The 12,507-nt window shown below is 31.4% G+C and overlaps 2 protein-coding genes across 2 annotated transcripts in view; one reads left to right on the forward strand and one right to left on the reverse strand.

Moving 5' to 3' along the window:
• The first annotated feature begins 4,784 nt into the window (after window positions 1-4,784).
• On the forward strand, window positions 4,785-8,940 carry LOC107025136. The gene is given in 5 exon segments (XM_027918514.1): window positions 4,785-4,842; window positions 5,545-7,247; window positions 7,324-8,346; window positions 8,426-8,687; window positions 8,690-8,940. Coding segments are annotated over 4 exon segments (3,237 nt in total). The 5' UTR covers window positions 4,785-4,842; window positions 5,545-5,546.
• A 365-nt stretch (window positions 8,941-9,305) lies between these two features.
• Window positions 9,306-12,507, reverse strand: part of LOC114078021 — an 8,329-nt gene continuing 5,127 nt past the window's right edge. Inside the window, exon 2 of the mRNA XM_027918515.1 lies at window positions 9,306-9,900. Coding sequence (XP_027774316.1) covers window positions 9,306-9,900 — 595 coding nt within the window. The remainder of the gene's footprint in view (window positions 9,901-12,507) is intronic.

The following is a 12,507-nucleotide window of genomic DNA, read 5'->3' on the forward strand; positions in this document are numbered from 1 at the left end:
ATATATTTGGGAGTAGTATTGAGCACCGATGTGGGGATGCGAGTTCAGACAACTCAAGTCTCCATGTAAACCATGTAGCCATTATGGGTAGAAAAGGGTCATACTTTTAGATGAATCCTCTTTATAGTTTACTAGTGGAGCATTAGGCAGTTCAGGTCCTATAGTCTGGCAAAGTTAGGATGGCCGGACAGCGTGGGCGAGTAACGCTGTATAATTACTGTAGCTCTTAAGTGATGGTTGTCGGTTAGAGAATCTCTCACAACAGTATTGTATTTTCATATACATCAGTTATTGTATTCTCATACACATCAGTTATTGTATTCTATATACATCTCAGAAATTATTGTATACTTGTATACATTTAGAGTTTTCAACATGTTTTCAGTCAGTATTTCTTTATATTGCACTTACTTTTAAACTGCCTATATTGAATAGGAGCTAATAGATCATGAGTTGAGCAAAGCCAAGGTAAATGTTTATTCTTACTCTTTTTTAATCCTATGTGTTGTTTAGCTTTTCAACTTGCATACGCGATGTTTCGTTGATCCAGATTGAGCTCCAAAGTCAGTGGTGGGCCTTCTTGCATTCCGGAGGACATCCATTTCATTTGCTTTAGTAGATTAGTTTTTAGGATGTTAGAGTCTTCGTAGATAGTTAATAGTCTATTTTGGAGTTTATATCAGTTATTGAGACTTAAGTGCCATTTTGGCCAGATTTATTATATGAAGTTCTTTACCTTAAATATGTCTAATTCTTGCTTAAGTTGAGTTTAGTCTTCCACTGAGTTAAGTAAGCCACATCAAGGATTCGCTTGGGGGCCAGCAATGGTCTTCGAGTTCCAGTTCCACCTAGGGTGTAGGCTCGGGGCATGACATTAGTAATCCTAAATCCTATTGGGCACTTTTTCTATATCATCGTAATAGTTTTAGGCATAGTTGAAGCTCAACCTCTTTCATCTTGAAGAATGTTATTCCATGATAAAAGTATTGTGATGAAGGAATTAGATGGCTAATTTTGAAGGGAGAGCAAACAAATATTTGGCCTCATAACTGGATTCCCCCAGCTTCAAACCTTCGAAGTTTTATTGAAGGCTCTAATCCTACAAATGATCTTAAAAAGAAAGTTGGGGATTTAAGGTTTAATGGGCAATGGAATTTTGATTCCCGCTCTTTTATTTTTCCTCCTTCACTAAAGACACTCCAATGTGGTCCCTGACGGACAATGGTAAAATCACCTTGGCATCTGTCTATGCTATTATTAGTCCCAATCCAAATCAGCAACATACTAGGGATTTTCTTTGGATCTGGCATTTACAAACCCTCTCTAAAATTAACCTCTTTTTATGGATTTGCTAGCATGGTCGAATTCCCTCGGGTTCTTACCTTACAAAACTGAAAATTATCCCGTCTAGCACTTGTAGGATCTTATATACTGGTGCTAAAACAACCAAACACATATTCTTGGAATGCCCTATTGCCTTAGTTTTCTGGAACCAACTAGGTCTCACTCGTTCGATTACTAATGATGCTAACAATAGTCTTGACTGGCTCCAAAAGCTCAAAGGCTTTAATCACACACCTTAGTAATCCTCTAGTTTACTGGAAATTCCTATTTCCGTTTGCCATTTGGCATCTATGGCTTAACCGAAATAATAATGTGTTTAACAACTCCTCTAATCCAAGTTTACCATCTCTAGTCTTTGCTCGTACTGTTGAATATATGTATACTACTAAATCCTTGTTTTATTGCCCCACTAAAAGAATTTCCATTCAAATTGATTGGAAACCCCCTCCTCAACATCACTACAAACTCAATATTGATGGCTTCTTTTCTACTACAACAAGAATCGGAGGCATTGGCCGAATGCTACTTCTAAGGAAAATTTGGCCGTGCTTAAGGGGGTCGAAATCGCTTTTCATCACGACCTGTTTCCGATCGTTATCAAAACAGACTCCACAGAGGTAATTACTCTACTCATGAAAAATAAAGATTCGTTATTTAACTCTTTAATCTCTCAATGCAGATATTGGCTGAGGAAACTGCAGAATTCGGTAATCCAGCATAATTTCAAGGAAGGCAATATGGTAGCCCATGTTTTGGAAAATCAAGCTCGAACTAATAATACTAATGAAGTTTGTTTAGTTTTTGTAACCCCTCATGCTATGGTGTCTCACTGTCTAGCGGAGGATGTCATGGGACACATAACTACTAAACAAGTGTCTTAGCTACTTGTGTTAATCTAGTGAAGTTTGGAAATTCTAATTTCCCCGATGTAATAGCTATCTAGGTTGGGTACCTTTATATATGATATACTCTACCAAAAAAAACATATTGAATAATACTAGTATAATTTATTATTTATAATAATAATTTTGACAATAAAGAATTGCAAATCATATAATTTTGTTTCCACCGAGAACACTTTGAATCATATTATTATTTTGTCATCATATTTAAATGTGTAATTTTTTTTATGATTTAATTTTTAATATAAAATGACCGCACATCGCCTGTTACGCATACCAATTAGTATTAAAATAAAGAATGTTAATAATTTCTAAATTTCAAATTTCTTTAATTTTTCACCAAATCATCTCAAATTTCAAGAGTAGTTAATTTTCGGTATAAGAAATAATATTTTTTGAGCTTGAATTCAAGCAACTCAATAAATCTAAAATTTTAAAAGTTTCAAAACTTCAACATTTTTTAATGGTAAAAGTTTCTGCACAACTTCAAATCATTTGAGGTTTTAAACATAGAATAAAAAAAACACAACAAAGATCTAATGTAAAAAGTAACTACAAAAACATGAATCAAAACAAATTTTTAAAATTTTGGAATTGATTTTCTGGAATATTCTTTTTTAATACGGGCGAATTTTTTAAACTGTCCAAATAATTTTAGAATTTTATTTTATTAAATTTTTTAAAAAGAAATCAATGATTTAGTCGAAGTTTTAGGTGATCTCGTGAAGAATTGAAGAAGTTTGAATAATGTACTTTATCTATTATTGGTGTTTTTAAAGAAAGAAAGAAAGAAAGAAAGAAAGGAAGAAGAAGAAGAAGAAGAAGAAGAAGAAGAAGAAGCAAAAATAGTATATTTGATCCAAAAAGTTCATTGAAAAGTGTTAAACTTGTTTGGGGTGTAAAGAGTGATTTAACAAAATTGGAATTAAAAAAATGATATGAATGAGTCTTTTCTTTAACAACAATGACATAGATGAGCCAAACTTTTAACAGTGACATGAATGAACCTTTTTTTAAAGTTTGATAAAATATTTGAGCCTTTTTTCTATTATTACTAGACACAAGTACTTATTCTAGCACGGCCCCAATATATGTTATAATTTTGTCTTAATTTATGTGATAAGAAAAAATTTAGAAAGTCAATTAAATTTTAACTTGCTAATTATTATAATTTATTGTAGTAATTTTTAAATAATATATGTTATTTTGTTATCCAAATTTATGTAAACATGTGTATTCACTATTAATATATAAGAGGAAATAATCATACACATCTCGGTCAACGTGTGTGTTTTCCCGAAATGAAATTTGATGTCGAGGATAATTTAAATCATTTTAGATTTCTTTGTGGCTACTTACAAATTAGGACTCTCAAAATATCGCATGTGACATATATATTATTTAAAAAGTATGTTTAAATATTAAAAAAATAATTAACAACAAAATTATAAAATTAAAATAAATAAAATAATATATATTAGGTCGGACTTGACCACACTTTTGTATCTAGTAAAATAATTAATTACTTGAGTGAATATTTTTAAAAAAATAATTACTTATTTTAAATATACTCTTTGATTATTACCACTTATAGCAATATATAACAATACTATATTATGACTTAGATTTGTCTTTCTCTCTCGCTTCTTTCTCCTTTTTCTCTCTCGTCTTTTTAACTTTTGTCTCTCTTTTTACCTCTTTCTCCCCCTTTTTTTTTGTTGATCTTTTTCCCTTGCTTTCTTTTCGTTGCTCTCTCTTGCTTTCTTTCTGTTGCGTTTTTTCCTTTCTTTTTAGAGTTAATTCCCTAATTGGTCACCCAAGTTAAGATAATTGTCTTAAAATATCATTTATGTTTCATTTTGGACCAAAATATCACTCAACTATCACTATTTTCCTCCAAATATACTTGACACTTTAAAATCATCACTCTCTCTTAGTTGGCATGACATGTCATTAAAGTCTTTTTTTTAATGATAGACTAATTTAATTAATTGAACCTATTTAACTAAAATCATGATCATATTATTTTTAATTTATTTTTAATCTATTAAGAATAAATTTTCATACTTAAAATCTTTTATCATAATTAAACTTTTTGTTTTTTTATGTTATGAAGAATACATTTTTAAAAGGGATAATACTCAATTACCCCCCTAACCTATACCCAGAATCCCTGCGACACACCTTATCTTTGATGAAGTCCTATTACCCCCTCCAATTTTTTTTAAGTAATTTATTACCACTTGCGTGCCTACGTGGCAATAATAATCTGAAAGGTCGATGTGTTTGTTCAACACGCGCCGGGACCCACTTTTTCAGCTTTCGAAAAAGTAACTTTACACTTCCCAAGTTTGAAAAGCTGGCGTTTTATATTTTCCAAATTAATTTTACCAAAAAGTAGATGAAGTAACAAGGAAAGAAAGAGGGAAAGTGCTGCATGTGTGGACGGGATCGATTTCCAACTGAAATTTGATTTTCGATGTTGGATTTTGGTAGTTAATTTTTGGTTGCAGTGCTGCATGTGTGGATCGATTTCAATCGTGAAAGTGTGGGTCGATTTCATTCAGCAAGAATCGTGACTGAGTTGAGTTCAAAGGTTAGTTTTTTCTTCATTTATTTTGTTTTTTGTTATGCTTAGATTTTGTAGTGGTTATGCTTAGATTTTGTAGGGGTTATGATATGTTAAATATTGATTTCGATTTTGAGTGAAATATAACTTTTAGGGTTTATGTTGTGGTTCTGTTAGATATCAAATTTCTTATTTTTAGGGTTGATGTTATTCATATATTCATACTGTCACCTTTGTTGTTATGGGGTATGTAACTTGTTATTCATACATATATATGAAACGTGTTTTGAGTGTGGGTTGGTTGGGTGGTATTATAGTTGTGTGAGTTATGTTGTTATAATATGAAACATGCAAGAAGATAAAGACGAGTTGGGTGTTTTTCTGTGTTGTCTTATATTCTGGGTTACAATAAAGTAACTTCATGTTGGGTATTGTGTTGTGTCTGTGTGGGTGTGGGGTTAAAGTTAAATAACATTATCCTAAGAAGAAAATATATGTTCGGTGTTGTGTTGTGTCTGTGTGGGGTTACATACCTAATTGTAAGAAGATAAAGATATGTCGTGTATTGTGTTATTTATGTGGGGTATTGTGTTCTGTATGTGTGGGGCTGGGCATGTGTTTTCTTCAACTTGAATTGTATTTATAACTATTTGGGTATGTGTTTTCTTAGTCAATTATTATATTCTATTAGCAACTTTTACTTAATTATTGTTATGTTTATGCATATAGGTATGAGTGGGTTTACATTCATTACTTTAAAGTTTTATCATGGTGGGGCCTTGTTGTATGAAGGTGATAAAGCAAGATATGTGGGTGGGTTAGTGAGTGAATATTATGATATTGATGTGGATACAATATCATACTTTGAGATTAAGGACTATATTAAAGAACTAGGGTATAGTCCAAATTGTAAATTTAGTGTCCGGCCACCTAATAGTTGCATTTTAGGAGATATTGACAATGATGATATTCTCTTAGCAATGTGTAATTGTTTGCAAAGTGGTTCTGTTTTGGAAGTATATGTCCACATGCCTGGTGAGGATTCTGGTGCAACTTTTAATAAATTTGGGACCACTGAGGATAGTGGATATAATCAAGGTGAGGCTGCTTATAATGGGGTAGATATAACTATAAATACTACCTCAAATATTCCTTCTACTTCAAACCCAACAGCTCTAAATAGTGATCCATCAGATTCTGAAGATAGTGAATACTCTGTAAAAGAATCTGATGAGTCAACTGAAGAGAGTGATGATTCTGAAGATAGTGATGATCAATATGGAAGTGATGTTCATGAGGAGTTAATTCAACTGAGGGCTGAGAAAAGATCTTTTCTGAGGAGGAAAAAAAGAAGGGAAAAAATTCCTGCAGATACTGAAGAAGTAGCATGTGGTAATGCTGGAGCAGATCTTGGGTTTGATGAGACAGCTATCAATAGCTGTACTTTAGAAGGAAGGTTGGGGGGTGATGAACCATATTATGCAAGTTCTGATGCTTGTAGTTTTGAAACTGACACAGATGATAGTTGTCTACAGGAAGGTGAAAAAATGAAGTTGAAACTGCCTAACACAAAAAGGAAAAAACATACCATTGAGAGAGTCAGATTTGATCCCAATATTAAGAAGATTGTGTGGCAATTGGGTATGGTTTTTGAAAGTGTAAAAGAGTTTAGATTGGCAGTCACTAAGTATGCAATTCAGAGAGGGGTTCAGATTGAAAAGTGTGTGAATGAGCCAAATAGAGTAAGGGTGAGATGTTGCAAGGTAAATTGCAAATGGTTGTTATATGCAAGTTTGGACAAGAAGACTAATAACTTTGTTATTAAGACTTACATGCCAGTCCATTCATGTCAAAAGGCTACTAGGAATTATTTGTGCAACTCTAGATTCATTGCTACTGTTTTTAAAAAGAAAGTTATTGAACAACCAAATATCAGAGTGTTCAAGCTGCAAGAGTTAATCCGTAAGAAGTATAATGTGCATGTTGGTAAGACCACAACTAGAAGAGCAAGAGCTAAAATTTTGAATGAACTTATGGGTGATCATGTTAAGGAATTTGGGAGAATTCTTGATTATAAGGATGAGTTGCTGAGGACTAATCCTGGGAGTACTTGTGTGGTGAAGCTAGGAGAAGCTAATGAATCTGGTAGGCCAGTATTTGAGGCATTTTACATTTGTTTTGCTGCACTCAAGATGGCATTTATGTCAGCTAGAAAATGCATTGGTCTGGATGGTTGTTTCTTGAAGGGGGTTTGCAGGGGTCAATTACTTATTGCAGTGGCTAAAGATGGCAATAATCAAATGCTTCCACTTGCTTGGGCTGTAGTTGAAAATGAGAACACAATCACTTGGAGTTGGTTTATTTCTCTGTTGAAAGAAGACTTGAGATTAGGAGATGGAACAAGTTTCACAATTATGTCAGACATGCAAAAGGTAAACTTGTTTTAAATTATCTGTTGGTTTATCCCTTTTTTAAACTTAATTATCTAATGTTTGTTGTAACTGTTAGGGACTGGATATAGCTATAAAGGAGTTGTTGCCAGCTTGTGAGGAAAGAAGGTGTGCTAGGCATATACTAGCAAATTGGTCAAAGAATTGGAGAGGGCTGCAAAGGAAGAATCAGTTCTGGAAGTGTGCTAGAAGTACTTTTGAAGCTGAATTTAGAGAAAATCTGCACGAGTTGTCTAAATTAGGTACTGGAGGTACAGGTATAGTGGATGACCTAATTTACTATGATAAAGAATATTGGTGTAAGGTGTATTTTAATTGTGAAGTCAAGTCTGATGCTATAGATAATAATATGTGTGAAAGCTTTAATGCTTGGATTTTGTCTGCAAGGCATAAAACCATTATTTCTATGCTTGAAGAGATAAGAATTAAGGTCATGAATAGGTTAGCTAGGTTAAGTGAATTTCCAAACTCTTGGATAAGCAATTTCTCTCCAATGGCAATGAAAGTACTAGAACAAAATATTGATAAGTCAATGGCATGTAACATTGAGTTTAATGGAGTAACTGGCTATGAGGTTTTGGATGGATACAAACAACACACTGTATGTTTGAGAAAGAGGGAGTGTAGTTGTAGATCTTGGATGTTGAAGGGTATACCATGTGCACATGCCTTAGCTGCAATGTTGCATAAACAATATGACCCACATGATTTCATTCATCCATGCTACTCTAAAGAGAGGTACTTGATGACTTACTCACATTTCATACAACCTATGAATAACATGCCAATGTGGCCAGAATCAAAAAATCCTCTTGTTGATCCACCAGTGATAAAACAAATGCCAGGCAGACCTAGAAAGTTGAGAAGGAAAGAGGTTGGTGAAAAGAAGGTGTCTGGTAAATTATCTAAAACAGGACTAACTATGACATGTAGTCTTTGCCATGTTAAAGGTCACAATAAAAGAAGTTGTCATTTACGAAGGAGTGATGGAGTTGGTTCTACTGCCGGGGAACAGAGAGCTACCCCTACTTCAAATGTTGAAGAACCATCAAGTTCAAAAAAAGGAAGGGGAAGACCAAAGGTACATTACTATTTTGTCACTTACTTTTAAAGTGTAATCAACTTACTAATATAATATTTTTTTTTTTGTTGCTAATTAGAAATCAACAAATATTGAGAGTGAGCCTGTTGCCAAAAGGGGGAGAGGCAGACCTAAAAACACAAGTGCAAATGCAAGTGCAACAGGGGATTCACCTACAATTATTGCACCTCCAACAACTTCAAGAACAACAAGAGCTAGAGCAAGTGCAAGTGCATCAAGGGCCTCTCCTAGAACCACTGCACCTCCTACAACTTCAAGAACACCAACACATGAAGAATGTGCAAGTGTAAATGGTGTTGGAGTATCATCAAGATCCAGGAGTGGAGAGGAAGGGGTAGGGGATTGGGAAGTGCAGGAAGAGGTAGTAATCATCCACTTGAAAATTGGTTTACATGTTCTCAAGGTAGTACAACACAGGGTGTAGACCAGAACACAAATGTTGCACCAAAGGAAACTGCTACTACCAGGAAAGGAAAGGGTGTTGAAAACACAACTCAATTGAAAAGGCCAAGAGTCACTGGTATTGGTGGCCACTATAAGTACTATTTTGTTTCATGTTTGAAGGAAAACTAAATATTCCTATTTTTTGTTATAGTACTGAAATTACGGGTACTTATGCAATGTGAAAGCTTTGTTTTGCATATGTGTTGTGACTTGTATAATTTTGGGAACATTTAGATTTTGTACTGAAAATTTGCTCTTAAACAATGAAATTCTGGGCACCTATGCGCTGTGACTAATTCTCGGCATTTTTACAATCAACTTTGTACTTAAAATTTGCTCTCAAGAATGATTAGTACCTCTTGCTTTACTTCATTTTACAACTTCCAACACAAACATATCAACATGGCAAATAGAGAATTAAGATAGTTTCAAACACAAACAAATTCAATTTTACATTACAATAGAGCAAATAAAGGTTTTGTTACCACACAAAATTATGGCAATTTCATATGATCCTTATACCTACCAACTTGGGTTAGAAAACTAACAAATACAACAACAAAACAAATCATCACACAACAAAGGAATTTGCCAAAACAACAGCCTTTATTTGTTTTCTTCATTTTCATCCCTTTCATCTTCTTCTTGTCTTTCAATTCACCCATTTCTTTTACGTTGTCAACCTTCTCCTTTGAATTGATGTTCAGATTTTCATAACGATTTCGAAGACTTTCACCTTCATCCAAAGGAATTTTCTCTAGTTTTGACTGTTCAATGTTGGAATTATCAAGCTGTTCCAGTTGCATCTTCACACGCTCATAATTTTTTTCTAACTCGTTAATCCTATTCACCAATTTAGGAATAATAAAACGAGATCTTTCATCAACTCTCTCCGTGTCTCTCCATCTAAAGAAATTACAGTTTGTGGCCTCATAGTGAGGACAAGACCAAAATCGTCTTCCGGGATTGCGATTTGACCAAGACGTCTGCATTTGCAGTAAGATTCCATGCTTGCATCGCACTTCCGCGTTAAACATTGAATCGTTCTCATCCATACACAACTTATTCAACTCGAATTTTGTCATAACCCTAACTTTATAAACATTGTCAAAAAAAAATAAGAATTAATAATCGACATAAAAAGATGTAAAGAATATATTAAATTTTACTTTACCTTTTCAAATCAAGGAGCTATTTAACTTGAATGATAATGGATGGAGCTTCTTCAAAAATGAAGAACCATGAACATGGGGTTATTTTTTCAAAAGAGGAAGAAGAACTGCTTTTGAGAGAAACAATAAAATTTATTTTTGAATTTTTTTTCAAATTGTTTTGACACGTGGCTAACTTTTATTGGTCATTGTTAGCCAAAATCTGCACTCAATCTGCACTCACGCGCCCTACATGGGTGAAATCACGATTATTGCCACGTAGGCACGCAAGTGGTAATAAATTACTTAAAAAAAAGTTGGAGGGGGTAATAGGACCTCATCAAAGATAAGGTGTGTCGCAGAGATTTTGGGTATAGGCTAAGGGGGTAATTGAGTATTATCCCTTTTTAAAATGTACTATAATTTTATCAATTTAGAATTCTTATAAACACATATATTCAATAAAAATATTGATATACAAATCACTCATTAACGCTATTTTACATCAATTAATCATAAGTTGTATGATAAATCAATAATATTAAAGGTCAATACAATAATATTAATTGTATATTTTGCAATTCATGCTTCCGATATTTTTTATTTTTTGAGAAAAAAAAGAAGAAGAAAGTGGATAATATTATATTTTTTATCCATTAGAAATACTAAATACCTCAAAAGTCTCCTTAAATTCTAGTTGATATGCCCTGTCATTAATAATCATTTTAAAGAAATACTAGACCTATTTAATTCATCGAACTTATGTCTCTAAATAAATATATAAATTACATGAGAATTTATGAAGATTATAAGAAAAGTAATTTAAAAAGTCTAGTAACTTTATATATTATCATCAAACAAAATTAAATGAAAAAAATCTCTGTGTGCACTTATTACCTGATAATTTTAAAATTCCTAACTAAATTATTTGAAAATTTTAAACAATTTTTTAAATAAAAGTATTTAGATAAATTTGTAAGGTTAACAAAAAAAATTGGTAAGAAAGAGAAAATTATTACTTAACTTTTTTTTTATTTTTATTTTTATTCTTTTATTCTATATTATATTATACTATAACTTTTCATTCAATTAAACATCAATGAATAAACTAATAATTAATTGAATTTACTTATTTAATTCAGAGTATACATATTATATGAGATTAATATACTGATAAATAAAGATCAAAATTTTATTTTCTATAAATATTATTCACTTACTATTTTTTTAAAAAAAAAGATATTACATATATATATATATATGGATTTCAAAGCACCCAAATAATTATTTTTTAAGAATTAATCGACCTTTAATATTGTTGATTTTATACAATTTATGATTAATTGAAGTAAATTAGGAGTGGTTTGTATATCAATATTTTTGAATGTATGTGTTTATAAGTATTTAAAATTGATGAGATTATAGAACGTTTTAAAAACGCATTCTGCATAACATAAAAAAAAATAAAAGTTTGATTATGATAAAAGATTTTAAGTATGAAATTTATTCTTGATAAATTAATTTAAAAAATTCAAAATAATATGATCATTATTTTAGCTAAATGAGTTTAATGAATTAAATTAATCTATTATTAAAAAAATACTTTAGTGTCATGTCATGCCAACTAGAGAGTGATGCTTTTAAATTGTCAAGTATATTTGGAGGAAAATAGTGATAGTTTAGTGATATTTTGGTCCTAAATGAAACATAAATGATATTTTAAGGCAATTCCTTTAACTTGGGTGACCATTTGGGAATTGACTCTTTCTTTTTGTTGTTCTTTCTCCCTCTCTTTCTGTTGCTTTTTTTTCCTTTCATCCTCTCTATCTCTCTCTACTCTTTTCGTAGAGTAGTTAATGATTTGTAGAATAAATAAAATTTATATCAATAATTAATTAAACAATTAATCTAATCTTAAAAGATGAAGAGACATAATAAACTATAATATAAACTAAAGTTGATTTAAAAATATATTCCGCACATATTAAAGTTGAACTATAGAAGAAAATTAAACATGAATGCAAAGTATCACATGAAAGAGCATTCTATGATCTATAAATTGAAAACAAATTGCATCACTAATGAATTAAATAAGTAATTTAATCATATAAAATCAATCAATAAATTACAAAATGAATTAACATTATATCTAAAAGTGTATTACACAAATATTAAAGTTGAATTAGAAGAGAGAATTAAGCATGAATGAAAATGGTAACTAATGAAAGACCAGACTGCGATCTATAGAATGAATTAAACTTGTATCAATAATGAATGAAAAAAGTAATTCAATAGTAACAAATAAATAAAAAAATTACAATAAATTTACATTAAAATTGTACTACACAATATTAAAGCTGAATTAGAAGAGAGAATTACGAATGAATGGAAAACGTAACTAACGAAAGACTAGACACTGATCTATATACTAAATTAAATTTATATTATTCATGAATAAAACATGTATTATATGTGTCTTATAAATTATTTTGATTTGTATCACTAAGAAAAAAAGGAATATTTGAAATATATATATATATATATA

The sequence above is a fragment of the Solanum pennellii genome, chromosome 7, assembly GCF_001406875.1.
Source record: "Solanum pennellii chromosome 7, SPENNV200".
NCBI lineage: Eukaryota > Viridiplantae > Streptophyta > Magnoliopsida > Solanales > Solanaceae > Solanum > Solanum pennellii.